Source organism: Symphalangus syndactylus, chromosome 14, assembly GCF_028878055.3.
Source record: "Symphalangus syndactylus isolate Jambi chromosome 14, NHGRI_mSymSyn1-v2.1_pri, whole genome shotgun sequence".
NCBI classification, from domain to species: domain Eukaryota; kingdom Metazoa; phylum Chordata; class Mammalia; order Primates; family Hylobatidae; genus Symphalangus; species Symphalangus syndactylus.
Window position 1 is genome coordinate 70,897,888 of NC_072436.2, and position 25,151 is coordinate 70,923,038.

The window sequence follows — 25,151 nt, forward strand, 5'->3', positions numbered from 1 at the left end:
TAATGATGAGTGTATCTGTTTTTTTGGAGATATGGTCTTGCTCTGTTTCCCAGACTGGAGTGAAGTGGTGCAGTTATAGCTCACTGCAACCTCCAGTTCCTTTTCTCAAGTGATCATCCCAGCTGAGTCTCTCAAGTAGCTAGGACTATAAGGATGTGCCACTATGCCTGGCTAATTTTTATTGGTAGAGATGGGGGTCTCATTATTTTGCCCAGGCTGGTCTCAAACTCCCGGCCTCAAGCCATCCTCCCACCTCAGCCTCCCAAAGCATTGGAATTACACACATTAGCCTATGCGGCTGGCTGATATATCTTTTAAGTCCCCTTTTATCCACAGGTTCCCTCTCCTCTTTTTTTTTTTTTTTTTGCTTTTTGTCTTTTAATTTTTTGGAGAAACTGGATTATTTGTCCCGTGGAATTTTTGGCATTCTGGGTTTAGCTAATTGCATGCTGTGGTGTCATTTGATGTGTCTGACCATCTTCCGTGTACACTGGTAATTTCTTGAGGCTTACTCAGTATTTGATTCAGTTTGACAGTTCTTTGTTCTTCCTGTTTTGTCATATCAGGAGGTCTGTAATGTCTCACTGGCCTCTATTTCACTGATATTAAGATCAGGGAGCGTGTACTTTCAGATTTCCCTGAAGACTGCGTTTCCCAAAAATATATTTAAAAAAAAAGGAAAGGAAAAAGATCAATCAGTGTATTGAAGTGTTGTCTGTCTGATCTGTTTGTTTAATGTTCCCCATTAGCTTAGCAGCCATTGCTGATCATTTCCCAAGTTCCTTAATTCATCAGGGATGGCACAATGATATTCTAACATTCCCTCTTCATTTGAGGGCTGGATGTTTTCCATGAAGAAATTTTTTCATCAGTTCTTTAGCTACCCTGAGGTACTGTTTGTACAGAAAAGGCAGGAAAAACGCTTAATTCTTTCCTTTTGTTCACTAGTTTTTGGAGTAATAAATTTGTTCCCTCTTGTCATCCAAAGGTGAACAGTGAGGTTTTTGTTTTGTTTAGTTTAGTATCATTAGGAATTCTTAGATTTTAACATATTTGATATCTTTGAATACATTCCTTTTTTTTGTTGTTTTTACTAGAGATGGGGCCTTGCTGTGTTCCCCAGGCTGGAGTGCAGTAGCTGTTCACAGGCAGGATCCCACTACTAATCAGCCTTGGAGTTTTGACCTGCTCCGTTTCCAATCTGGGCTGGTTCAACCCTCCTTAGGCAACCTGGTGGTCCCCTGCTCCTGGGAGGTCCCCGTACTGATGCTGACCTTAGTGCAGACACCCAACTAGAGTAGCACATTACAACCCAGAACTCCTGGGCTCAAGTGATCCTCCCGCCTCAGCCTTCCGAGTAGCTGGGATTACAGGTGCACACCACCATGCCTGGCATATTGCAGTTTAAAAAATTTATTTATTTTAAAGCTCAGATTGCCCCAACTTTGGCCAGTGGAAGTCTCTTCAAATTGGCTCCTAAATCCTTTGGATGTAACTCCAGTGGTCTTTAATGATTTCCTTGCTATCTAGGATCATGCTGCCCTTGACTTGAAATCATCCATTTTTCTTAGGAGCTCTGTTTCTTTTTAGTGGAAATAATGTTTAGAAACCACAGTTTTGATGCTAGAGATACCATTTGCCTAATGGATTGGTTGTTGTTTCTAGGCCTTCTCAGTGGACAATTAGAAAATATGTTTTGTTTTGTTTTGTTAGAGAATAGGCATTATGAATTCAGATTTATATTCCTAATTTGGATTTGTAATTACTGGATTTCTGTTTAACTTCTTGGATTTTGTTGTATTTTTATCTGGAAATCTTGATTCTTAACAGCATTAACATAGATAATTAATTGCTCTGTCGTTTTAAGATAGCAATAACCATATGATTACTGAAAATAGTCTAAGATTTCCTTGCCTATTTTACCCTTAGAATGTTTAGCACCTTATTTTCTGGAGCGTTCAGCTACCAATTTGATACACCAGTTTATTTGCTTTGTTTTGCTTTTGATTTTTAGTTATTGCTTTTTAAATTTTAGTTTAATTCTGTTTTGTGGATATGTGAAACATTTACATAGTTTCAAAGTTAAATCTGCAAAAGTCCATCCCCACCAACCCATATATAGTGGTATTGCTCATTCTTATTTACAACTTGAGAGTATTCTATTGGATATTTCCTTCAGGATATATCTATCATAGTATATTTAATCAGCCAGTCTCCTGTTGATAGACATTTGGGTTGTTTCCACTATTTTGCTGTTATAAGTAGGCAGCTATTTTTTTTTGACATCGTCTAATTTGTTAACCCTTTAACTTTGCTCCAGTAGACAAACAGTGTCCTCCCAATTGACTCTAATAACTACATAAAGTATACAGGATGTTCAAAGATACAGTCTTGACCTTAGTTCATCAGCAGACCCTTATTCTGAGCTCTGTTTGTGTATGTAGCACATAGCCCCTAACAGTGGGGATTAGAGAGACATATAAGAAGTGTGGGCCAGGTACAACGGCTCATGCTTGTAATCTCAGCACTTTAGGAGGCCGAAGTGGGAGGATTGCTTGAGCCCAGGAGGTCGAGACAGCCTAGGCAACATTGTGAGACTGTGTCTCTACAAAAAATAAGAAAAAAAATTAGCCAGGCATGGTGGTGTGCACCTGTGATACCAGCTACTTAGGAGGCTGAGGTGGGATGATCACTTGAGCCCAGGAGGTCAAGGGTGCAGTGAGCCGAGATTGCTTGCACCACTACATCCCAGCCTGGGCAACAGAGCAAGACACTATCTCAAACAAACAAAAGGAAGCGTCATAGAGTATACTGGCTATTTTGAATGTTTAAGGAAGCTTAATAAAAATGGAGCTCTTGGGAAATAATTTTTAGTAAGACTTGAGATGAGTCTTAATAGTTGAGTTAACATTTAGGTTATTCTTTTCAGTGTCATCATTGCTTCATCCTGTTGAGGTAGGGAAGCATTTTAATCTTCGCTACTTCAAATCCCTTTATAAGAAGAATAACCTCTATGATTAGGAGATCGTTTATTAGCTCCTGCTGTACTCTAGCTTATGGAGTCACATGATGTTTAGTCAGATAGCTTCCCTTAGGCAAGGCCCAGAAACCCACTTGGAAGGCCAGTCTGTAGTGCAGGAGGCAGCCTGGTGCAATGGATGGAGCCTAGCAGTGTAAGGGACTGCTGCTATGTTGTATTTTAATGCCGTGAAGTCTCTATCATGAGATTTTAGGCCTAGCCTCAAGACTTTTCTACTTGCCCTTGCCTTTGGCTTTAGCACTGGTCTTCATTGTTATTGAGACATTTGTCTTTTGTGACTATTCTGGGACAGGCCCTTATTCATCTCCTCATTTCTTGCTCAGTTTCAGGCAGTACATCCAGCAACCCAGCAACCAGCAATTGCTCAGTTCCCTGTGGTGTCCCAAGGAGGCTCTCAACAGCAGCTAATGCAGAATTTTTACCAGCAGCAGCAGCAGCAGCAACAACAACAGCAACAGCAACAGCTGGCCACAGCCCTGCATCAACAACAGCTGATGACTCAGCAGGCTGCCTTGCAGCAAAAGCCCACTGTGGCAGCAGGACAGCAGCCCCAGCCACAGCCAGCTGCAGCCCCACAGCCAGCCCCTGCCCAGGAGCCAGCGGTAAGAATCAACCAGAGCTCAGGGCACAAAAGCAGCAGAGGAATGTGCAGCGAGAGCTAGGGGAAGGGTGGGAAAGATGGCAGCAGCTGATGAGGGGCCAGGTTGCTTTCCCACCTGGGTGGTTCAGATATTTGATCTTTCCTTGATATATCCAAGAATAGTATGAGATGTTCTGTAGAAGATAGAGGTTTTTAAAAAAAATAATTCTAGGCTACTGATGAAGAGCCTTCTTAATTTTTATCACTCTGAAACTAGGCTAGCAGGAAGATCTGTTCATCATCTCTGTCAGTGTCACTTTGAACAGTCAAGGACCTAGGCAGGATTAAAGCTAATCCCTTTCTCTTCTTCAAGGGGCAGTTTGATCCATTGTGCCCTTTCCAGGCCCTGAGTCCTCCATGTTGTGTTTATTCTTTGTCTTGGATGACATTACTAATCACATTATTTAAGTTTACCATGCAGCTCCCATCAAGGGCCTGCTTACCTGGGACCATTCACCCTGGTGTAATCCCCCTGGGTACCAGAGCATCTGAGTATCCAGTCATTTGAGCCATCTTGTCAGTTTAGGAATTGGGCATGTCCACTTTTAGATATTGGTTGAGTATGGCATCAGAACCCCTCTTGTGATTGTCCTCTACAGTTTCAACACACACAGGCACATCATGCTTTGGCCTTTGATAAGTGGATTTTTTTCTGTACTCATATTTTTCTGAGTGACAGTGATAGAAAATTTTATGGTGTTAGAAAAAGACATTTTGGGCCGGGCACGGTGGCTCACGCTTGTAATCCCAGCACTTTGGGAGGCCGAGGCGGGCGGATCACGAGGTCAGGAGATCGAGACCACAGTGAAACCCCGTCTCTACTAAAAATACAAAAAAAAAAAATTAGCCGGGCGTGGTGGCGGGCACCTGTAGTCCCAGCTACTCGGGAGGCTGAGGCAGGAGAATGGCGTGAACCTGGGAGGCGGAGCTTGCAGTGAGCCGAGATTGCACCACTGCACTCCAGCCTGGGCGACAGAGCGAGACTCTGTCTCAAAAAAAAAAAAAAGAAGAAAAAGACATTTTGCATGCGCAGCTGATAGAGTGTCACAGCTACCCTGTTACTCCCAGGGAAGTCTAACTACTAGAGGAACAAAGGAAAAGTAAGAAACCATCTTTCTGCTGGGCGCAGTGGCCTCACGCCTGTAATCCCAGCACTTTGGGAGGCCGAGGCAGGCAGATCACGAGGTCAGGAGATCGAGACCATCCTGGCTAACATGGTGAAACCACATCTCTACTAAAAATAAAAATAAAAAAATTAGCCGGGCGTGGTAGCAGGCACCTGTAGTCCCAGCTACTCGGGAGGCTGAGGCAGGAGAATGGCGTGAGCCCAGGAGGTGGAGCTTGCAGTGAGCGGAGATCGTGCCACTGAACTCCAGCCTGGGCCACAGAGCACGACTCCATCTCAAAAGAAAAAGAAACCATCTTTCTGAGGATTGATTTCTAATAGAGTTTTGTCTCCCGTCTTAAACCAGAAAACCTACATCCCTTCGAAACGAAGCAGTGCCGTAGATTGTCTTCTTTAAGTCTTAGCTAAGTGTGTGTTTAGTGTCTTTACACCTTCGTTTCTAAAACAACTCAGACTTCCTGCAAGTGTGGAGTAGACAGTGAGTCTCTGTATTTTTAACAAGAGATAAAGTTCCTCTTGTTCATGGAAAAAGAGTTTTTAAAAAAATTAGTACATGATATAGCTAGAAGGGACCTTAATTATCCAGTTCAGCCTCCTCATTTTGCGGAATTGGAAACTGAGGCATAGACTAGAAAGTGGTTGCCCAAGACATACAAACTGATGGTAGTGGAGCTGGGGCAAGAATCAAAGAATCCTGATCTGTGTTTAAGTTTAATTATAACAAATGCTCATCCAGGGTGATAAAATGATCAACTACTACTGACTACACTTCTTATGAGGTTCCCCTATACTTCTCCTAGACAAAAGTGTCTACTCCCTTGGGAATGAGTTATGAACTTTCTCCATGTTCTCTGGATGAAAAAATACTTTGAACACTTTGCTCTGGGGTAGTTGGTTTTGGGAACAGAGAGGAAACAGAAGTAGACCATGCTTTGGCCGGGAGCCATAGAGCTTCTCAGCTTTGACCCATCTCTGTCTCCGCTGACTCTTGGCGGGGCTAATCTAGAGAAGCAAGTGAGTGAAGGTAAAGTGTACCCTGTAGCCATCTTAAAGCAATAATTAGCAAAGGGAAAATGGCCATATGCCCTAGATGTTTATTGCAGTCTTATTAATAATAGCCCAAAGAAGCAACCTAAATTGCTGAGGAACCCAACTGTGCAGCCATTAAAAAGCATAGTTATGAAGTCTGTACAACAGTATGAAAAGAAATGCTCATTAGGTAATGTTAAAGGAATTGTGAAATTATGGAAAAACTACATACTTGAAAAGAGACTTAAAGTATAAGGTACCAAAAAGATAAGAATTGTATCTAGTTGTATTAGAGCGATGGAATAGAAGTCTATTTTCTGTATTCTTACATTTCTTGATGTGATTATACTCCTTTTATAATTACATTTTTTTCTAAAATCTTCAGCAAAATAGACATCCGAGTCTTTTTATTCCTTCTCCTGTGGTCTCTCTGTCCCTCCTCCCACTTTCCAATCCTGTTTGGATGGGATGACATCATGGGGCAGAAAAGAGTCCTGAGCCACAGTCAGGAGACATGGGCTCTGCTTCCAGTTAACCCTGTGACCTTGAATGAGCACTTGGCCTCAGTACAGGAGTTGAAATCTGCGTTTTCTAAGGTCCCTTTAAACTCTCACATTCTTTGATTCTAAGTGGAAGTCGAACTGTCTGCCAGGTTTGCTAGGAGGCGTAGCTGAACAGGTACAAACCACTTAGTGTCTGTAGATGGCTGTTATAGGGCAAGGTGTCCTGAAGGAGGCATCTAATCTTCAGTGTGCTGCATTTGGAGAACAGAAGAGAAAAATGTTCTCCAAGTGGTAAGAAAACCACCCAACCCCTTTCCTTTATGCCATCAACCTCGAGACAAAACAACTTCGGATGTAAAATGCCCTGGGGATTTCACCATCCCTTCCCTCCAGTCCTTCATCTCAGAATAGAGTTGTCACTGGACTCTTCAAAATAAAGGGACCCAACAGTTTAGTATTCTTTTCAGATTAATGGATGTCTCATGAAATAAGCCCATTCAGTGTGTCCTCAAAGCCCTCTGACCGCTATGTGTGGTAGTATTCAGCCAGCTGTTACAGGCACAGCTCTGGACCCCCAGAGGAAGTTGTGGAGCTGGAGCTGTGGTTGTCTTCACAGAGCACTCTGCCTCTCCTTCAGCAGGGCAGCTTTGTTACCCTTCTAACCTCTGATTGATATTAGAACCTTATATTGTAACATTCAGCCTGTCGGTTAAGTGGATGGAATACTGACACGTGTACATAGTCTGCCTTAATAAATTTTCCAAGTCCTGAGGACAAGATGAGGGCAGTCAATATCCCAAGCTAGAAGCATCTGACCCAGGTAGCTGGATAGTCTAGTTTCCTTAAACTCTCTCAGGGCCTGCCTTTGTGGACACTGAGACTGCAGCTGAACTGAGTTGCAGTGTGGAGCAGCAACTCTAATCTGAGAGGAGGGACTGGAGGGAAGGGATGGTGAAATCCCTGGGGCATTTTATATCCAAAGTTATTTTATCTCTAGGCTGATAGCGTAAAGGAAAGGGGTTGGGTGGCTTTCTTAACATTTTTTGTTCATTTTCCTTGATATAGGTGACTTATGCTTAAGGACCACTCATGTGGTCACAAGGATGTTCTCACCTGTATGTTGTTCTGTGGTGGCAGTTTGGCCTGTTTTGAAAATGGCCCACATCACAAGAGTCCTTGTGTTATTAGCTCAGTCATCATCAATACCTTTTTTTCTTTCTTCTTCTTATATTCTCTGCCAGTTCTTCAATATTATGTGCAAACTGAAGATTGAAACAAGTTAATCCCACTAAACTAATGCTATATATTTTCTTAGGAGTTGCCACAGAAATAGGATCTTATATACCCATCCCATCAATGAAATAAAGAGACCTAAAAACAAAACAAAAAGGGGAATGCTTATACATTCTTGATGGGCGTATAAGTTAGTTCAACCATTGTGGAAAGCAGTGTGGTGATTCTTCACAGAGCTAAAAACAGAACTACTATTCAACCCAGCAATCCCATTACTGGTGTATACTCAAAGGAATATAAATTGTTCTGCCATAAAGACACATGCGTGTGTATGTTCATTGCAGCACTATTCATAATAGCAAAGACATGGGATCAACCTAAATGCCTGTCAATGGGAGACTGGATAAAGAAAACGTGGTACATATACACCATGGAATACTATGCAGCCATTAAAAAGAAGGAGGAGGGAGGCTTTGCAAGAACATGGTTGGAGCTGGAGGCCATTATCCTTAGCAAACTATTGGAGGAATAGAAAACCAAATAGCACATGCACTCACTTACAAATGGGAGCAACATGATGAGAACTCATGGACACAAAGAGGGAAACAACAGATGCTGGGGCCTCCTTGAAGGTGGAGGGTGGGAGGAGGGAGAGGATCAGAAAAAATAGGCTTAGTACCTTGGTGACAAAATAATCTGTACAACAAACCCCCATGACAGGAGTTTACCTGTTTACCTGTATAACAAACCTGCACGTGTACCCCCGAACCTAAAATAAAAGTTTAAAACAAACAAGCAGTAACATTTATTAATCACAGTAGAATTCTCTCTGACTCACTCCCAACCTGTGGTCTCGCTATGGCAGAGAGTGGGGAATCTCTTAGCAGAAGTCATTCAGCCTAAATGTGTTTCGCTGGAGATATGTCTTCATTGGCCTCTACCTGTAGTGATAGGATCTATTGCCTGCCCTTTGGAAGCATTCTGAATGAGTTTGTGTGTGACTCCAGAAATAGAAAGTGGTCCTTTATGATAAATTCTAGATCTTTACAGGTGGAATAGCTTCTGCATTCTTATGCTTTGAGCTGAATATGGTTAACATATGGTTACCCTATATATTATCACTGATGTAGATGGAAATTTATGTGTATCAGGCAAATACCATGTTGTTATCAGTCTCAAAGTTGCAGCACAGATTGTCAAAGCCTGGATTTTTCTTTCTGGGCGTTATTGATAAACGTAGCCATTTCAGTCTCATGTTAGTGCTTATGTGGCATTTTTTTTTTTTTTTTGTGACGCTTACCTCTTTGTTTTTCCTTTAACTTTTTTTTTTTATTTAATGAAACACTTTCCATCTCTCTTCCTAGCAGATTCAAGCCCCAGTAAGACAACAGCCAAAGGTTCAGACAACCCCACCTCCTGCCGTCCAGGGGCAGAAAGTTGGATCTCTCACTCCACCCTCATCCCCCAAAACCCAACGTGCTGGGCACAGGCGTATTCTCAGTGACGTAACCCACAGTGCAGTCTTTGGGGTCCCTGCCAGCAAATCAACCCAGCTGCTCCAGGCAGCTGCAGCTGAGGCCAGTCTCAATAAGTCCAAGTATGTGGTGCTTCCTCTTTGTTGTTCTTCCCCCTGTGGGCAAGGTTTGCCTGCGGCTGTTAGTGTGTGATTCTTTGCATAATTGTGTAGATGTGTGTAATGCAAATACAGTGGTGTGTACTTGTGTTTGTTTATTTTTCTGGTTTGTTTATTTTTCTGGCTCGTTTCTTCTTGCATGTACTTGTGTTTAATGAGCAGCTGTGAATTTGTCTTTAGTGCATGGGCCATACTAATCTTAAGAAATCTTTTCCTACTTGGCCCACTGTTCTCATTCTCTCACCTGTTCCATGGTCTACAGTGTGTTCTCTGAACTCTCGATCTGACCGAGTCTCTCCACGCTGAAAAGTCTTTCATTGGCTCCTCATGACCTGTCGGATGATAGCTGAGCACACTGCTTAACACAGCAGGGCCTATTGTGTTTCACAGGCAGACTTGCCACTCTTCACCTTCCCGAGTCCTTTGTTCCTCCTATACCCTCTCCTGGGACTGCTGCGCTCCTCCTTGCCCACCTAGGGAATGTTCATTTATTCATCAAGATCCATGTCAGAGGTTGACTTTTCCTTGACCCTTCCTCTGATATGATATATAATTTTTATCTGAACCTTTTTTTGAGCTTGTATGACATTGTATTGTCGTTAATTATTTGTATGTCTGACCGAACTGGTTTGTGAGTTCTCCAAGACAATGACCATGTCTTAGTCAACCTTTGGAAATCCAGTGACTGGTTCTGTGCCTGAGAGGCGGATTTTGATGAATGTTGAGTAAATGCAGTTTCAGACCCTTAACTGTCTTGGAACCATGCACTCTAAAGTTAAAATCTTTCAATGAAGTTAAGAGAGACTTTATAAGAAAATTATATAATGATATTTAGATGCACAAAGTAGTGGTAACTGTCTTTACTTCTTTTTAATTGTGATGGTGACCCTTAACTGTATGCATGCTGGATCCTGAGAGATGAGAGGCAGCCTAAATAGACCTCTTTCCTGCCCTTCCAGGGGTCAGTTATTGTGGATGTTATGGTGGTCACCACAAGATATACAAGTCTAAGAATAGGTTGCTTTTAGATCCTAAACTGAAACAACTTGTAGATAAGACTAAAAACCTAAGCAAGAGATTAAGAAAGTATTGGGAGGTAGTGAGTCAGGAAGGAAAGGAGACATTCACTTCACAAAGTGGAATGGGTATCTGTGGAAATTGTTTAGGTGCTGTGGAAAGCGCTTTTAGGAAAACACTGTGGGCCAGACGCAGTGGCTCACGCCTGTAATCCTAGCACTTTGGGAGGCAGGCAGGTGGATCACCTGAGGTCAGGAGTTCAAGACCAGCCTGGCCAATATGGTGAAACCTTGTCTGTACTAAAAATACAAAAATTAGCCAGGCATGGTGGCATGCGCCTGTAATCCCAGCTACTCGGGAGGCTGAGGCAGGAGAATTGCTTGAACCCAGGAGACAGAGGTTGCAGTGAGTCGAGATCACGCCATTGTGCTTCAACCTGGGTGAAAGAGCAAAACTCTGCCTCAGAAAAAAAAAAATACTGTGGTGGAAAATGATGGTTTGACCCAGAAAAGAATTTGATTCTGAAACAGAGAAAATAAGTTGACCCTTTTTGTTTTCTTCAACTTTTATATCTTTTTGTTTTGTGGGGGTGGAAACCTACCTAGGTCTGCAACCACCACTCCATCAGGCTCTCCTCGGACCTCTCAACAAAACGTTTATAATCCTTCAGAAGGGTCTACGTGGAATCCCTTCGATGACGATAATTTCTCCAAACTCACAGCTGAAGAACTGCTAAACAAGGACTTTGCCAAGCTGGGGGAAGGTGAGTAAGCTGTGTCTTTTTCTGTGCTTCTTGATTATAGATTCTCTGTGCTAAGAAATAACCAGGAATGAGAAAGAATCGTAACTCTAGAAGGGTATGCATGTGGAAACGTAGGCTTGGGCCTTTGCATAAGGTTTGATTTCAAAGTATGCATACAAATTGGTTTTTATTTTTACCGTGGGCCCTGAAGTCCTCATCTTCAGGAAATCCTGATCTATTGTGGGTGGTAGCAAGGAGAATGTGATGCCTAGGGAAGAAACTTGTAGAAAAGGTTTGTGACGTAGTCCAGGATAACAGCATCAGGCATGGTCCCTCCTTGGAGGAGTGTGATGGTTCCCTCATCCTAGGTTGGTTTATTGTCCCAGAAAGTTGCCACTACTTGTCCATGAATGTGCCTTCACATGGACACTGAATCTTTCTTTCACTATAATCAGAGTTCTGTATTACTGTACTACACAGAAAGATGATTAAATAGAAGATATACTTCTGCCTGAAGAACAGTCTACTTTGGAAGGCAGGACACACATACACAAACACACACACACACACACACACACACACACACACACAGGCACATGCACACACTTGGAACAAATTCTAATATGCATAATTCTAATAATTCTAATAATGTTAGAGAGTACTCTAATAAAAAGAGTACTCTCAATGTAGATAAGGGTGCAGGATAAAGGAATGATGAGAACCAATTGAGTGGTATGAACTATTGGCCAAACATTTTGGCTTTAACTATCATTTTATAGAAATCTTTTAAAACTCAAATCCAGGTGTGGTGGCTCATGCCTGTAACCCAGTACTTTGGGAGGCTGAGGCAAGAGAATCGCTTGAGCCCAGGAGTTCAAGACCAGCCTGGGCAAGATGCCAAGATCCTATCTCTAAAAAATTTAAAAAATTAGCTGGGCATCCTGGCACACATCTGTAGTCCCAGCTACTTGGGAGGCTGAGGTGGAAGGATCACTTGAGCCCAAGAAGTCGAGGCTGCAGTGGGCTATGAATTTACCACTGCACTCTAGCCTGGGTGACAGAGTGAGACCCTGTCTGTTGAAAAAAATTCCTATTACTTTCTTGCTTTTTTAAACAGAAGATAGGGCATAGTACTTAACTTTTTTGGCAACTTTGTTTCAGTGTTATGTATACTGGACTGTATATTTGTTATTCTGGACTGTAAATAGAAATACCTCTATAGACTACTGAAAATTGTAGTATTTTTGTACCCAAATAACAAGCCCCTGAGTTTTAATAATTTCCTCTCCCTTTTCTTACTGTTCAGCTGTCAGCTTTCACATTAAGCCACTGTCATTATGCTTGTCCCTCATAACATCTCATTATTGCCATCTCCACCACTCCCTCTTCTCATTTGCTCTCCTAAACTGCTTCCAACGTGGAAAGCAGATCATCAAACTCATTAGAGCTGTATAAAGTGAATAGATTACAAGTGAGGGTGGGAGGCATTCAATGTGCAGTTCCGTAGCGTTAAGTACATTCACACTGTTGTGCAACCAACCAATCTCCAGAACCCTTTTCATCTTGTAAAACTGATGACATGCTCTCTTTTGATTCTTAACAATTTCCTTTTTTTTCTCAGCTGCTCTCTCAGTTACTGCAATGACTAGACAAGGACCTTTGAATGTGTCGCCATAATGCAGTAAAAGTAGTCAAGTCCAGAAGTCAGTTGAGAGAATGCCCCTCACTTCTGTCATGTGTGTGTTCCTCACAAGATTCTGCTAGAATGAACTGAGTGGTGTCTTGTCTCTCTAGGCAAACATCCCGAGAAGCTTGGAGGCTCAGCTGAGAGTTTGATCCCAGGCTTTCAATCAACCCAAGGTGATGCTTTTGCTACGACCTCATTTTCTGCTGGAACTGGTTAGTATGGCAAATACCTGGAACATGAGGTTCACTGTTGTTACCTTCACACTGTTTTTCACTCCACAGATAACTCTAGCATGCCAGTGAAATCCAAATCCTGGCAGTAACATGTATATATATCTATTTTTTCACGGTCTATTTAATTTAAAACTTACTTTTTTAAATTCAAAAGCTTTCTGATCAAAAAGGGATAAAGATCTAGAACCACTTTGAATTAAAGTGGCAGGACAGTCTGGCAGTAATATGCAGGACTTGTTCTCTCTAGTCCACAGGCACGTCTTAAACAAATATTTCTAGATTTAAGAAACACCCAGTGTTCATTGCTTGTAATTTCTTAGGTTTCTGAGATGTCTTGAAGAATTTTAAAAATTAAATGTTCTGTTATATCTAACGGTCCTCTAAACTGTGTGTGTGTGTGTGTGTGTGTGTGCATGTGCTGTTGGGGAGAAGGAGGGAGGTATTTTTTAATGAGACTTCTAAAAAAGGAGGGAGGTTTCTTTTAATGAGACTTTGTTAAAAGTATAGAAGCAATCATAAGAGACAAACTTTCCCTTCTATTAATAAAAAATTATACATTTTGATTATATAAAAGTTAGTAATTTATAGAGAAGAAAGTTAAAATTCTCCATGACCTCACCACCAAGAGATAGCCCAAGGATGCTATTTTGATGTCTGTTAGAGGCATTTAACCTTTTGAGAGTCACAGATATCTTTGTGAATCTAATGAAAGTTATAGGTCTCCCTGACCAGAATACACATGATCACAATTTTTTTTTTTGAGATGGAGTCTCGCTCTGTTGCCCACGCTGGAGTGCAATGGCTCAATCTTGGCTCACTGCAACCTCCGCCTCCTGGGTTCAAGTGATTTCCCACCTCAGCCTCCAGAGTAGCTGGGATTACAGGCACCTGCTGTCATGCCCGGCTAATTTTTGTATGTTTGTAGAGACAGGATGTCACCATGTTGGCCAGGCTGGTCTTGAACTCCTGATCTCAGGTGATCTGCCTGCCTTGGCCTCCGAAAGTGCTGGGATTACAGGTGTGAGCCACCATGGCCGGCCATATGACCACAATTTTGTACACTCTTTGGCCCCCTGATTAAGACTCTGAGACTCTGATATGCATCTTCTTTTTTTTTTTTTTTTTTTGAGATGGAGTCTCATTCTCTCACCCAGGCTGTAGTGCAATGGCACAACCTCAGTTCACTGCAAACTCTGCCTCCCAGGTTCAAGCAATTCTTATGCCTCAAGCCTCCCAAGTAGCTAGGACTACTGGTGTGTGCCACTATGGCTGGCTAATTTTTGTATTTTTAGTAGAGACGGAGTTTCACCATGTTGGCCATGCTAGTCTCGAACTCTTGACTTCAAGTGATCTGCCTGCTTCGGCCTCCCAAAGTGCTGGGATTACAGGCATGAGCTACCACGCCCAACCTGATATGCATCTTTATAGTCATATATTTTTTTTTTTTTGGCTTTTTACTTCTTTTTTTTTTTTTTTTTTATACTTTAGGTTTTAGGGTACATGTGCACAATGTGCAGGTTTGTAATTTTGAAGCCTGATTTTTTTCACTTAATGAACCTGGCACATTTCTCCTACATCATTAAAGAAGCTCCTAAAATATAATTTTTTTTTTTCTTTTTTAGACGGAGTTTTACTCTTGTTGCCGGGACTAGAGTGCAATGGTGAGATCTTGGCTCACTGCAACCTCCACCTCCCAGGTTCAAACGATTCTCCTGCCTCAGCCTCCTGAATAGCTGGGATCACAGGCATGTGCCACCATGCCCAGCTAATTTTGTTAAAGTATAATTTTTAAAAAGTACCTGCATTAACTTCCATTATATGGCCAGGCGCAGTGGCTCATGCCTGTAATCCCAGCACTTTGAGAGGCCGAGGTGGGCAGATCGCTTAAGGTCAGGAGTTTGAGACCAGCCTGGCCAACATGGTGAAACCTCATCTCTACCAAAAAATACAAAAATTAGCCAGGTGTGGTGGCACACACCTGTAGTCCCAGTTATTCAGGTGGCTGAGGTGGGAGGATCCCTTGACCCCAGGAGGCAGAGGTTGCAGTGAGCTGAGATCACAACACTGCTTTCTAGCCTGGGCAACAGAGTGAGATCCTGTCTCAAAAAAAAAAAAAAAAAAAAACACAAAACTTCTAGGATACACCAGATGTATGATATATCCTAGTGTATTTAACCAGTTGCATCTTTTTTAACGTTAACTTTATTTCAGTATTTACTATTATAAATACTTCAGCAATGAATGTGAGCTTTTGAAAGTATTCTTTATAAGATATAGAATTTGGCATGTTTCTAAAAGTGATCTTTTTAATTATACTGATTAGTATCTACTTTTAACCTTATCGTATATTCTTTCTGCCTGCTTTCTTTAGGAATGTTAGTAGTTTTTCTAACCTCATAAGTTTATTTCTGAATAGATCGTTGTCATTTCATAATATTTGATATGTAATACTCTCTTATTCTTATTTTGTGGATATTTTTAAATAGAAGTTTCCATTTTTTCTTTAACCAAAAGTTACTCAGGTTATGTTTTCATTGCGCTATGACCAATATGGCCTGTGCAGTCTTTGCTGTAAACTATACTGAAGGGCTGTCTGTGGCCCAGTTTGTTATTCATTTTTAAATGTCCTCTGGAAATTAGCAGTTTCCATGTCAATAAATATTAATCTACAATATGATTGTTCATGGAAGAATGGTAAAATTTATTTAATATCCCCTTTTATGAATATTTACATTGTTACCAATTTTTCACCATATAAATATTCTTGAAGCTAAATTTTTGTTTATATCCTTTACAGTTTCTCTAAGATAACTTCTAAGAGACTATGTGCTAAATCAAAAGTATGTATATTTTAAGGTTTTTTATACATGTTTTCAAGTTGTACTCCAAGAAAGCTATATAAATTTTATTTCGATTAATAGTGAATGAGAGTCATTTTCCCTGCCATTTCTCCACCCAGCCAGCACAGCCCAGGCCAAAGACTGTAGACAGAGAACCTTATTTTTATTTTATTTATTTATTTATTTATTTTTTCAGACAGTTCTGCTCTTGTTGCCCAGGCTGGAGTGCAATGGCACAATCTTGGCTCACTGCAACCTCTGCCTCCCGGTTCAAGTGATTCTCCTGCCTCAGTCTCCCAAATAGCTGGGATTATAGGCATGCGCCACCACACCAGGCTAATTTTGTACTTTTAGTAGAGACAGGGTTTCTCCATGTTGGTCAGGCTGGTCTCGAACTCCCGACCTCAGGTGATCGCCCGCCTCAGCCTCCCAAAGTGCTGGGATTACAGACGTGAGCCACCGCGCCCGGCCAGAGAACCTTATTTACTGACCCATTTTTATTTCTTTGAGATTTGTATTGTTTGTGTCCTTTGCCTTTTAGATTCATTTTGTAAGCATTCTTCATATGTCACATATTATCTTTTCCTAGAAAATCATCTGCAGTTTTAAAATTTTTCATTAAAGTACAACAATATATATATATCTTTTAACATCTGTGTACATTAATTTTAATTGTATGTATTTGTGTTCCTCTTTTTCTTGGTAACTCTAGCTAGAGGTTGGATGTTTTATTATATTTTCAGAGACAACACTTAGATTTATAAAATCTTCTGTTCTCTTTTTTATTCTTTAACTTTTGCTTTTATCTTTATTACATTTTCTTGTTTGTTTGTTTGTTTGAGATGGTGTCTCGCTCTGTTGCCCAGGCTGGAGTGCAGTGGTGGGATCTCTGTTCACTGCAACCTCTGCCTCCTGGGTTCAAGCAATTCTCCTATCTCAGCCTTCCAAGCAGCTGGGACAACAGGTGCACGCCACCATGCGCAGCTAATGTTTTGTATTTTTAGTAGAGACGGGGTTTCACCATATTGGCCAGCCTGGTCTCAAACTCCTGACCTCAGGTGATCCACCCACCTTGGCCTCCCAAATGCTGGGATTACAGGCGTGAGCCACCTCGCCTGGCCATTTTCTTGTTTTTCTTATATTTGGTGATATTAAGAGGAACACATAGTAATATATTTTAAAATTCTTTTTTAAAAAATAAAGTACTTGGGCTGTAAGTTTTTCTTCACAATTTGACAGTCATTTTCACCCAGCACAAAAGTGGGGAGGGAGGCTAATTATAATCTTCAGGGAGGCTTTGTCATGTGAAAATGTTCCAATGTCCTCTTTTCTCTTTCTCTAGTTGCCTCGCTTCAACCTTTGAAGATTACACTGTTTATTGAGAATGCTTTCTAATGAGTGTGTATTCCCCTAGTAAAAAAAAAAAAAATGGAGTTGTGTGGAGCTTAACCATAGCTCATAAATCTTTGTATGATATTCTCATTATTATTTTGTAGTTATGCTTTTCATTATTAAGTAGTTAAAAATTTTTGTTTCACTTTTAGCTTTGTTTGTGTAAATTTTGTAAGTATATTGATATTTTGGTGAAATTTGAAAATGTTCCAAAACCAGGTCATGCTGCTTGAAGTTTGATGTGCCACATAGTTGACCAAACATATCAAATGTGTAAAGCATTGACTGTTGTCCTTGAAATAGAACATCAAAATGATGATTAGCCATGGACCTGGGTAGGATATAGTTTGTCTGGAAAGAGGGTCACAGAATAAGCCCTGAGAGTCTTCTTTGCTGCCGAATCCCAGAATTTGGCACAATGTTTGGCTCCATACAGATGTGTTGAATGAATAAGAAGGGTTGCTTTGTGCCAAAGCGTAGGACCTTGGATTCACCAGCATTAACAATCGAGGTCCCTGATCATTTTCCATCTACTCACCCTACCAACCCCAGTTTTAATGCCTAGTTCTCATCTATTACACATGGTTATGTTTCATTGTTTGTGTGAGCTGTTTTTTAATGAGGTTTATTTTGTTTTTGTTTCTGCCTTTCCACTACTTTATATTTACTCTGAAGGCTGCAAATGGTTGTGTGTATGTGTGTGTATATATATATATATATATTTTTTTTAAGGGACTTAAAGGCACAGCCACAAACACATATTTGAGTAAAGTTATGACAGTAATAACATTGAACACGTAGCAAGCACATGAGGCATGTTAAACCCACTGGGTAAGTGCTTTTCTTGCTCATTATCTCAGGTGATCCTCACAAAGACCACCTGCCCAAGGGCACAGCTGGAGAATGACACAATAGAGATTTGTACCTGTAGCCCAGCTCAAAAACTGTAGTTATGACCACATCTCAGGAATCTCATAAACCAGCAACACTAAGCTTTTATAAACATTAAAAAGTGTCTTCATAGTTTCCTCAGTTTATTCGGTCTTCTTCTATCAACATTTGATATTTTCCCCTCTCTCTTGTTCGCAGTGTAAATGTTTCTTTTCTGTGACACCTTCATTCTTTACAAATGAAAGAAAATTATGTCTAGATCCCAGGAACTCATTTGCTCTCGTTTGTACAAAGGGCAGGATGACATCATTTTCTATAAATTTTCCAACTGAACTGAGACTGTTTACAGATTTTAAACCTTCTGACTGATCAAAGGAGAAACTAAGCAGGAAATGTCATAATGGGTTTGGGAGGATGGCACGGGACTATATTAAACATTTGTATGGTAAAAGCTGCAAAAATGACAGACTGTGTCTATACATTGGAGGAAAAACAGGCAAATATTTAAAACTTCACATGGTGCCTCTATTTTCATATGTTTTCCTGTGTATAAGTTACACATGTTCATTTATAAAAATGTGGAGAAATGAATAAGGCCCAAAGTAAAGAAAATAAAATCTTATAACCCTGCCTTGAGAGAAGAGCATTTGCTGACATTTTACAGTATTTGTATCTAGAATTTTATTTCTGCATATAAATTTTTTTCAAATATGACTTACACCGTGTATTCAGTTTTGCAGTTTGCTTTTTTTCTTTTAAATATGTTTCATTATGTCATTTTAAAATACTTCAGGGACTTAAGAGCAGTTATTTTATCCTTCCTTTCGTCGTTCTACCTTTAAAGAAACTTGGTTTAAAACCCACTTTAATAACAAAATTATAGAGACTGAGAACAGAATAGTGGTTTCCAAAGGATAGTAACAGGAAGAAGTGGTGGGTGTGACTACAAAGGAGTAGAATGAGGAGGTCTTTGGTTTCATGGAACAGTTCTGTATCATGATCGCAGTGGTGCTCATTCTAATCTATATGCAGAATCAAGTTGCAAAGAACTATACACACAGGTTGGAGGAAGTGAAGGTCCCAGAGGGAACTAGGGGCCCCAGGAGGGAGTGCTTTAAAGGTTGAGAGATACGGTTTGAATGAGGAGTTGGGGGTCCTAGAAGAAGGTTGAAGGTCCAAGAAGTTGAGTGTTGGAAGGTGTGAGATTAGGATCCCAAGGAGCGTTGGAAGTCCAAGGAAGGGCTGAGGGTTAGAGAGTGGGAATTCAGAGTCCAGAGAAGAAAAATGGGGTTAGTAGTGTGTCAGTGGGGGTTGGAGGTGACCTTCCCTCCCATCCCCATTTCCCAGGGCAGGCCTGGAGATGAAGAGGGCAGATACTCACCGTCCTGAAAGTTCAGTGTGCCAGTCACTGAGCTGGGTCTGATAGCAGCTGCTGGCACACTGGGGCTGACCAGCCACTGTGTAGGACATGGCTGTGGAGGTGATGGAGGAGGCTACCTACTAAGGGGATGCCACTGCACCTCCCCATTCCCTTCTGCCACATCTGGACATTAACACCCCAGTCTGTCCCTGTTGCCCTTGCCTATTACCCATCTAGTTGAGCTGGGGCTGGGAAGTTCCTGCACACCTGAGGAATGGTAGGCATCACACATGCCGCCTCCTCCATATCTGGGCCTGGGGCACTGGGTTCCCACATTTCAAGGGCCTCTGGAGTGAAAGCAGGCGCCGTATGTCTTTGAAGCCAGGATGCAAAGGAGGCGGCCAGATTCCAGGGACTGGAAAGGTCGCCAGTCCATCCAGCAATCCCACCTTTGCCTTCCACTTTATCATGCATCTCAGACTACATCTTGCTGGCCCTGAGGAGGTAGCATTAAGGGTGGCAGAGGTGGCTGCTGTGACAGTGGCAGAGTCTATTCAAGAGATGCTGGGTACTGAGTAGGCGAGGGCAAGGGACTGGGGCACTGGGCTCTCGGGGGCAGGGGAGGTGGGGAGAAAGAGGCCCAGTCAGCCACTGACTACGAGAAATGTGGAATAGAGGTGGGTGGGGTGGAAACTCTCCCATCTCATCACAGTTTCCCGGTAGACCCCAGAGCATCCTCCTCATGCCAGAGGCAGAACTGGAGAGAGACCAAGATTCAGAGACAGGCAAAGTCCAAGACAGGGAAAGAAGGAAATCAGAGCCAGATGCCCACAGAGATGCTGCCAGTGATGCCCACTCATGCCCAGCACTTTGACTCCTCCACAAGCCTGTTTTACAGACAGAACACTGAGGCCAAGAGAGGTGAAAAGAAATGTCCCACATTTGATAGCCCAGGCCAAGGGGAGTAGTAGAGGGGATGCTGAGTCCCACGATTTCCAAATTCAACCCAGCACCACTCAGGCTGAGAAGGAGGGATTCAGGGGTCATTGAGAAAGACAGGGATGTCCAGGGAGCGAAATGAAAAGAGGCAGAGAGACATGAGTGGGGTGGGGTGGGGTGGAGGGAGAACAGAGCAGTGGGTGCGGGTGGGGTCCCAGAGCCAGAGGTATGGGCAACATCGGCACTGAGGGGAGAAGAAAAGAACAGTACACACATGCACAAATAGGGCCACATAACAACTGGTGAGCACCGAGGAGCCTAAGGCCGCGGTACTGTGCCGGAGTCGGTGATCTCAGGCTACAGTTTATATAAGACATCACCACTGGGGGAAGCTGGTTGAAGGGTTCACAGGACTCTATGTGCAGGAACTTCTTGTGATTCTGTATTACTTCAAAATAAAACGGTTTTTAAAAACCCACTTTATAGGAAGAAAATGAGGCTTTTTTTTCCTAGAAAGACAGCTGACAAACAAAATGAGATTTTAATTAACGAACAAACTGAATACTAAAATGCAAAGTAAAGAATGATTATGTATGGCCGGGCACGGTGGCTCACGCCTGTAATCCCAGCACTTTGGGAGGCCGAGGCAGGTGGATCACAAGGTCAGGAGTTCAAGACCAGCCTGACCAACATGGTAAAGCCCCGTCTCTAATAAAAATACAAAAATTAGCCAGGTGTGGTGGCAGGCGCCTGTAATCCCAGGTACTCGGGAGGCTGAGGCAGAGAATTGCTTGAACCCGGGAGGCGGAGCTTGCAGTGAGCCGAAATTGCACCACTGCACTCCAGCCTGGGCGACAGAGCAAGACTCCGTCTCAAAAAAAAAAAAAAAAAAAAAGAATGATAATGTAAAGCTGCATGTGGTGGTGCATGCCTGTAATCCCAGCTACTAGGGAGGCTGAGGTGGGAGGATCGCTTGAGCCCAGGAGTTTAAGTCCAGCCTCGTTAACATAGCAAGACCTCAGTCTCTTAGAGAAAAAAAATAAAAAGAATGATAAAGTGGAAACCAAGAAACCTGGCTTCTGATCCTACCTCTGGCTAGTGTTTAATGTTTAGGCTTCATTTTCTTTTATGGGGAAATAAGAAAATTGTGCCAAAAAATTCTGAGACCACGTCAAGCTCTGTTATTCCATAGGGTGTATAGAGTTCTGTAAATCTATATTTTGCCAAATATAGAATGAATGCTAATAGTATGTTAAGTATAGTACAGAGATTAGGGCTTGTCTAACCTTGCAATAGGCAAGAAGTCTATTTCTGCCCCTTTCTGTGTGTCTACCTATCACTATATTAGACATCATGGTGATACAGTAGGACTTAGTCCTTAAAGGACCTCAAGAGGGTGATAGATACATAGGAAGTACCTATACACATGTTAGATTACAAAACAGATAGTGTTATGTTTGTTTATGTGCTAAAATGTGTGATATGGACAATACCTCCTCTAGACATTCTGAAAGAGGTACTGTAGACTGCAGTATATCCAAGAAAGAAGTAGAATTTCAGACATGTGAATACCTTGGTTTTATTGTTAATTGCATCTCATAATATGTTACAAGGACCAGGTTGAGCCAGGCGTGGTGGCTCACACCTGTAGTCCCAGCACTTTGAGAGGCTGAGGCGGGTGGATCACCTGAGATCAGGAGTTCAAGACCAGCCTGGCCAACGTGGTGAAACCCTGTCTCTACTAAAAATACAAAAATTAGCCATGCGTGGTGGTGGCAGGCGCCTGGTGACTCAGGAGGCTGAGGCAGGAGAATCGCTTGAACCAGGGAGGCGGAGGTTGCAGTGAGCCGAGATTGTGCCATTGCACTCTAGCCTGGTGGACAAGAGTGAGACTTTGTCTCAAAAAAAAAGGCCAGATTGAATATCTCATAGATACTTTGCTGTTCACTGAGCTACAGCCACTTTTATTCTAGGCTTAGACTTACTCTGTAGTTTGAACTGTTGCATTAATAGAGGGTAAACTTACCTAGATTTACTTGGTGTTATTGCTTTTCTCTTTTTTTCTCTCCTGGCTCCTCCTTCCCCTCCAACCTAACTCCAGCTGAAAAAAGGAAGGGTGGGCAGACTGTGGACTCTGGCCTCCCGCTTCTAAGCGTGTCTGATCCTTTCATTCCTCTACAAGTACCTGATGCACCAGGTAGGTGAATAGAACTGTTCTGAGGTTAAGCAGCTTAATTTGCATGTCCCAGGCCTTGTAGAAAGTTCTGCCTTAAACACGCCGTGAAAAGGATCTGAATTCTAAGCCCTAGTAATAGGCTGCTATTGTATATTTTTACTGTGTCTCAATAAGAGGAGTAAACTTGTCTTGGAGGGTACTAGCCCTTAGCAAAGATAAAATCAGTTCAGGTTATACCAAATTGATTTCCATATTATATCAGTGTTCAGTTTTTCATCCTTGATTGTGTTAATGGTGACATGAGCGACCTCTGTATTGGAAAGAACATTAGTCCAATATGATTATAACAATGGTGGGGAGCCTGTAAGCATGTGATAAAGTGAACAAAACATGAATAGTGGTGATAGTGTGATAATGGGATTGTGGGTGACTTCTGTTGAGTTCTTACTTTTCTATAATGTCTTTTTATTTTATAATATAAAAACACATAATAATAATTAGGGAATGGGATAATAATTAATAGGGAATGTGAGTCAGGAGACCTGGGTTGCCTTCCAGGCTCTGCCGCTACCTGAAAACCTTCTGGGCTTGGTTCTTCATCAGTGAAGTGCGTTGGACTGCAGGAGTTTGAATATCTCTTGTAGTCCACCATATCTCAATTTTAAGTAGCAGTCTAAAAAGTAGAAAGTGGTTGGTGTGTTCTGAAAGAGCTTTTGGAACAGTGATTGGATGCTTCCCATTTGGAGTTCAAGTTGCCTAGGCTTTTCCTTCTGACCTTCCTTCCCTATTCTTTTTGGTGGGAGGAGTGGTGTGGGGAAGAGAAGCCGCCCTTTCTCTTATCTATCAGTCTCTTCACAAAAGCAAATTGTTCTAGCTCCTTAGAAGCAGTTCACAGTTGTTTTGCTTCTGATCATTTTTCCTTTTTTCCCATTGTTGCCCCTACCAACTCTTGACCTTGAACTGATAGGACTGGCTTGGTTTTTTTTCTCTCCCAAAATGTTAAAGGTATTTGATTGCTTGCTTCAAGATTGGAAGTGACTGCGATGTTCATATCCTTTACCAAGTCTGCCCACCATCACTAACTAAGACAGACTGCAGCTAGGGCACCAAGGCAGTTTTTATTTTTTATTTTTAGACAAATTTGTTTACCCCTCTAAGGAGAAGCAAACACTTGCTTTGATCAAGTAGTGCTGTATAACTTTATAGCTTACTGGACCTGGATGTAGCTTAAAAATATCGAAAACCACTAAGGAATGATCCAATACAGGGTAGTTAAAAGGGAAGAAAGGAATGAAATAGAGGCGCTTTTTTCTTTTGCACTCTTCAGGTATGCCTGGCAGTACTTGGACAAGTTCATTTTGGATACGTTAGAAAAGTGTGGGCTGTAAACTCCAGCTGGGGCTCACTGTCTTTTCCTCCCTGTTTTGGTAATCGTGGGATCAGACAAGGGAAAGAGGTGATGAAGGCATTCTCCTTTTGACACCGCTTCAGGTTCTTGCTTTGCTGTTGCTTAGGTAGCCCATGGGCTGCAGAAGCCAGGAGGAAGGCCTCTTTGCACAGGGCAGAGGATGAGGGCCCTCAGGCAAGTAACTGTCCTGTGCAGCTGTCACAGGAGTCCTCTGGATCAGGGTTGAAGAGCCAGGCACATGCCCCAGGTGGCTCAGGAAATCGGCTTCAGCTTGTGGAAATGCGTCTGGGGCCATCAGAGCCAGCTGGCTGCTTTCCTGCCTGCCTTCTTGTCATCTTTCCTGTCTCCTGGGCCTCCATGCTTCTTTCATCCCAGTGGATTCCTGCTGAAATGTTACTGGTATACACTTTAATACCAATTAAGCCAAGACCTCTCTTGGGTTTCAGTGGAAAGATCAACTAAAATGAGACATTTTAATAGAGAACTTCAGGAGTGTGTTATTTACTTTCTGATCTGTCAGACCAGACCATCTGTTGAAAACATAAGTTAGACAGTTAACTCTTCTGTGCTTTGGTGAATTCTCATATCACTGAGGGGGCATAAAATCCAGGCTGCTTACTGTGACCTGCAAGGCCCTAAGTGGTGTGGCCCTTGCCTACCCCTCTAATCTCAACTGATAGCGCTCTTCCCCTCTGTCTTGTCTTTCCTCCAACAAGCTAAGCTTGTTTGCACCCCGGGGACTTTGCACTTGCTGCTGCTCAGCTTGGAAAGCCTTCCCTTCAGCTTTGTTCCCTTGTGTCATTCAACTTGTGGGTGTCAGCTTAAATGCTGTCTGCTCAGAAAGGCCCAGTGTGGTCCCACGGGCACTCCCAGTCACATCCCCTGGAACTTTTTCTTCATAGCCCTTATCAGGACATAGTCTGTCTTTCCTCATCCTATCACTCGCTGAGGGAGGGGCCTAATCTGTCTTATTCACCACCTGTATCAGCTGAGCCAATGACACTGCCTGTATTCACTCAGTGAGTATTTATAGATCCCACAAATGAATGAAATGAAACCAGAGGCTGGAAGCCTTTAGGTGGCCCCATTACCCTCCATTTCTGTCCCAGCTCCCGGGTACCAGACGACTGGCTCCATAGCCTTCCATCTGCACCTCTGCCAACTCCCAGCCACACCCACTCTTTGAGAGTGAATAAAGGAAGGCACAGCCCACAATGTCAGGCAGCTGCCAGCCCCTGGGCTGATGAGAATAGTAGCCAGGC

General features: G+C 42.3%; 1 protein-coding gene across 12 annotated transcripts in view; it reads left to right on the top strand.

The window, feature by feature from the left end:
* AAK1 (AP2 associated kinase 1) overlaps window positions 1–25,151 on the top strand; it is a 193,431-nt gene that overhangs the window by 133,472 nt on the left and 34,808 nt on the right. For 5 of the 12 annotated variants that reach the window (XM_055243318.2, XM_055243321.2, XM_055243320.2 and 2 more), the window contains exons 13-17: window positions 3,364–3,642; window positions 8,936–9,168; window positions 10,827–10,984; window positions 12,758–12,862; window positions 22,407–22,502. In XM_055243318.2, the coding sequence (XP_055099293.1) occupies window positions 3,364–3,642; window positions 8,936–9,168; window positions 10,827–10,984; window positions 12,758–12,862; window positions 22,407–22,502 (871 nt within the window). The remainder of the gene's footprint in view (window positions 1–3,363; window positions 3,643–8,935; window positions 9,169–10,826; window positions 10,985–12,757; window positions 12,863–22,406; window positions 22,503–25,151) is intronic. The other 7 variants (XM_055243319.2, XM_063617851.1, XM_055243325.2 and 4 more) reach the window with 3 other exon arrangements.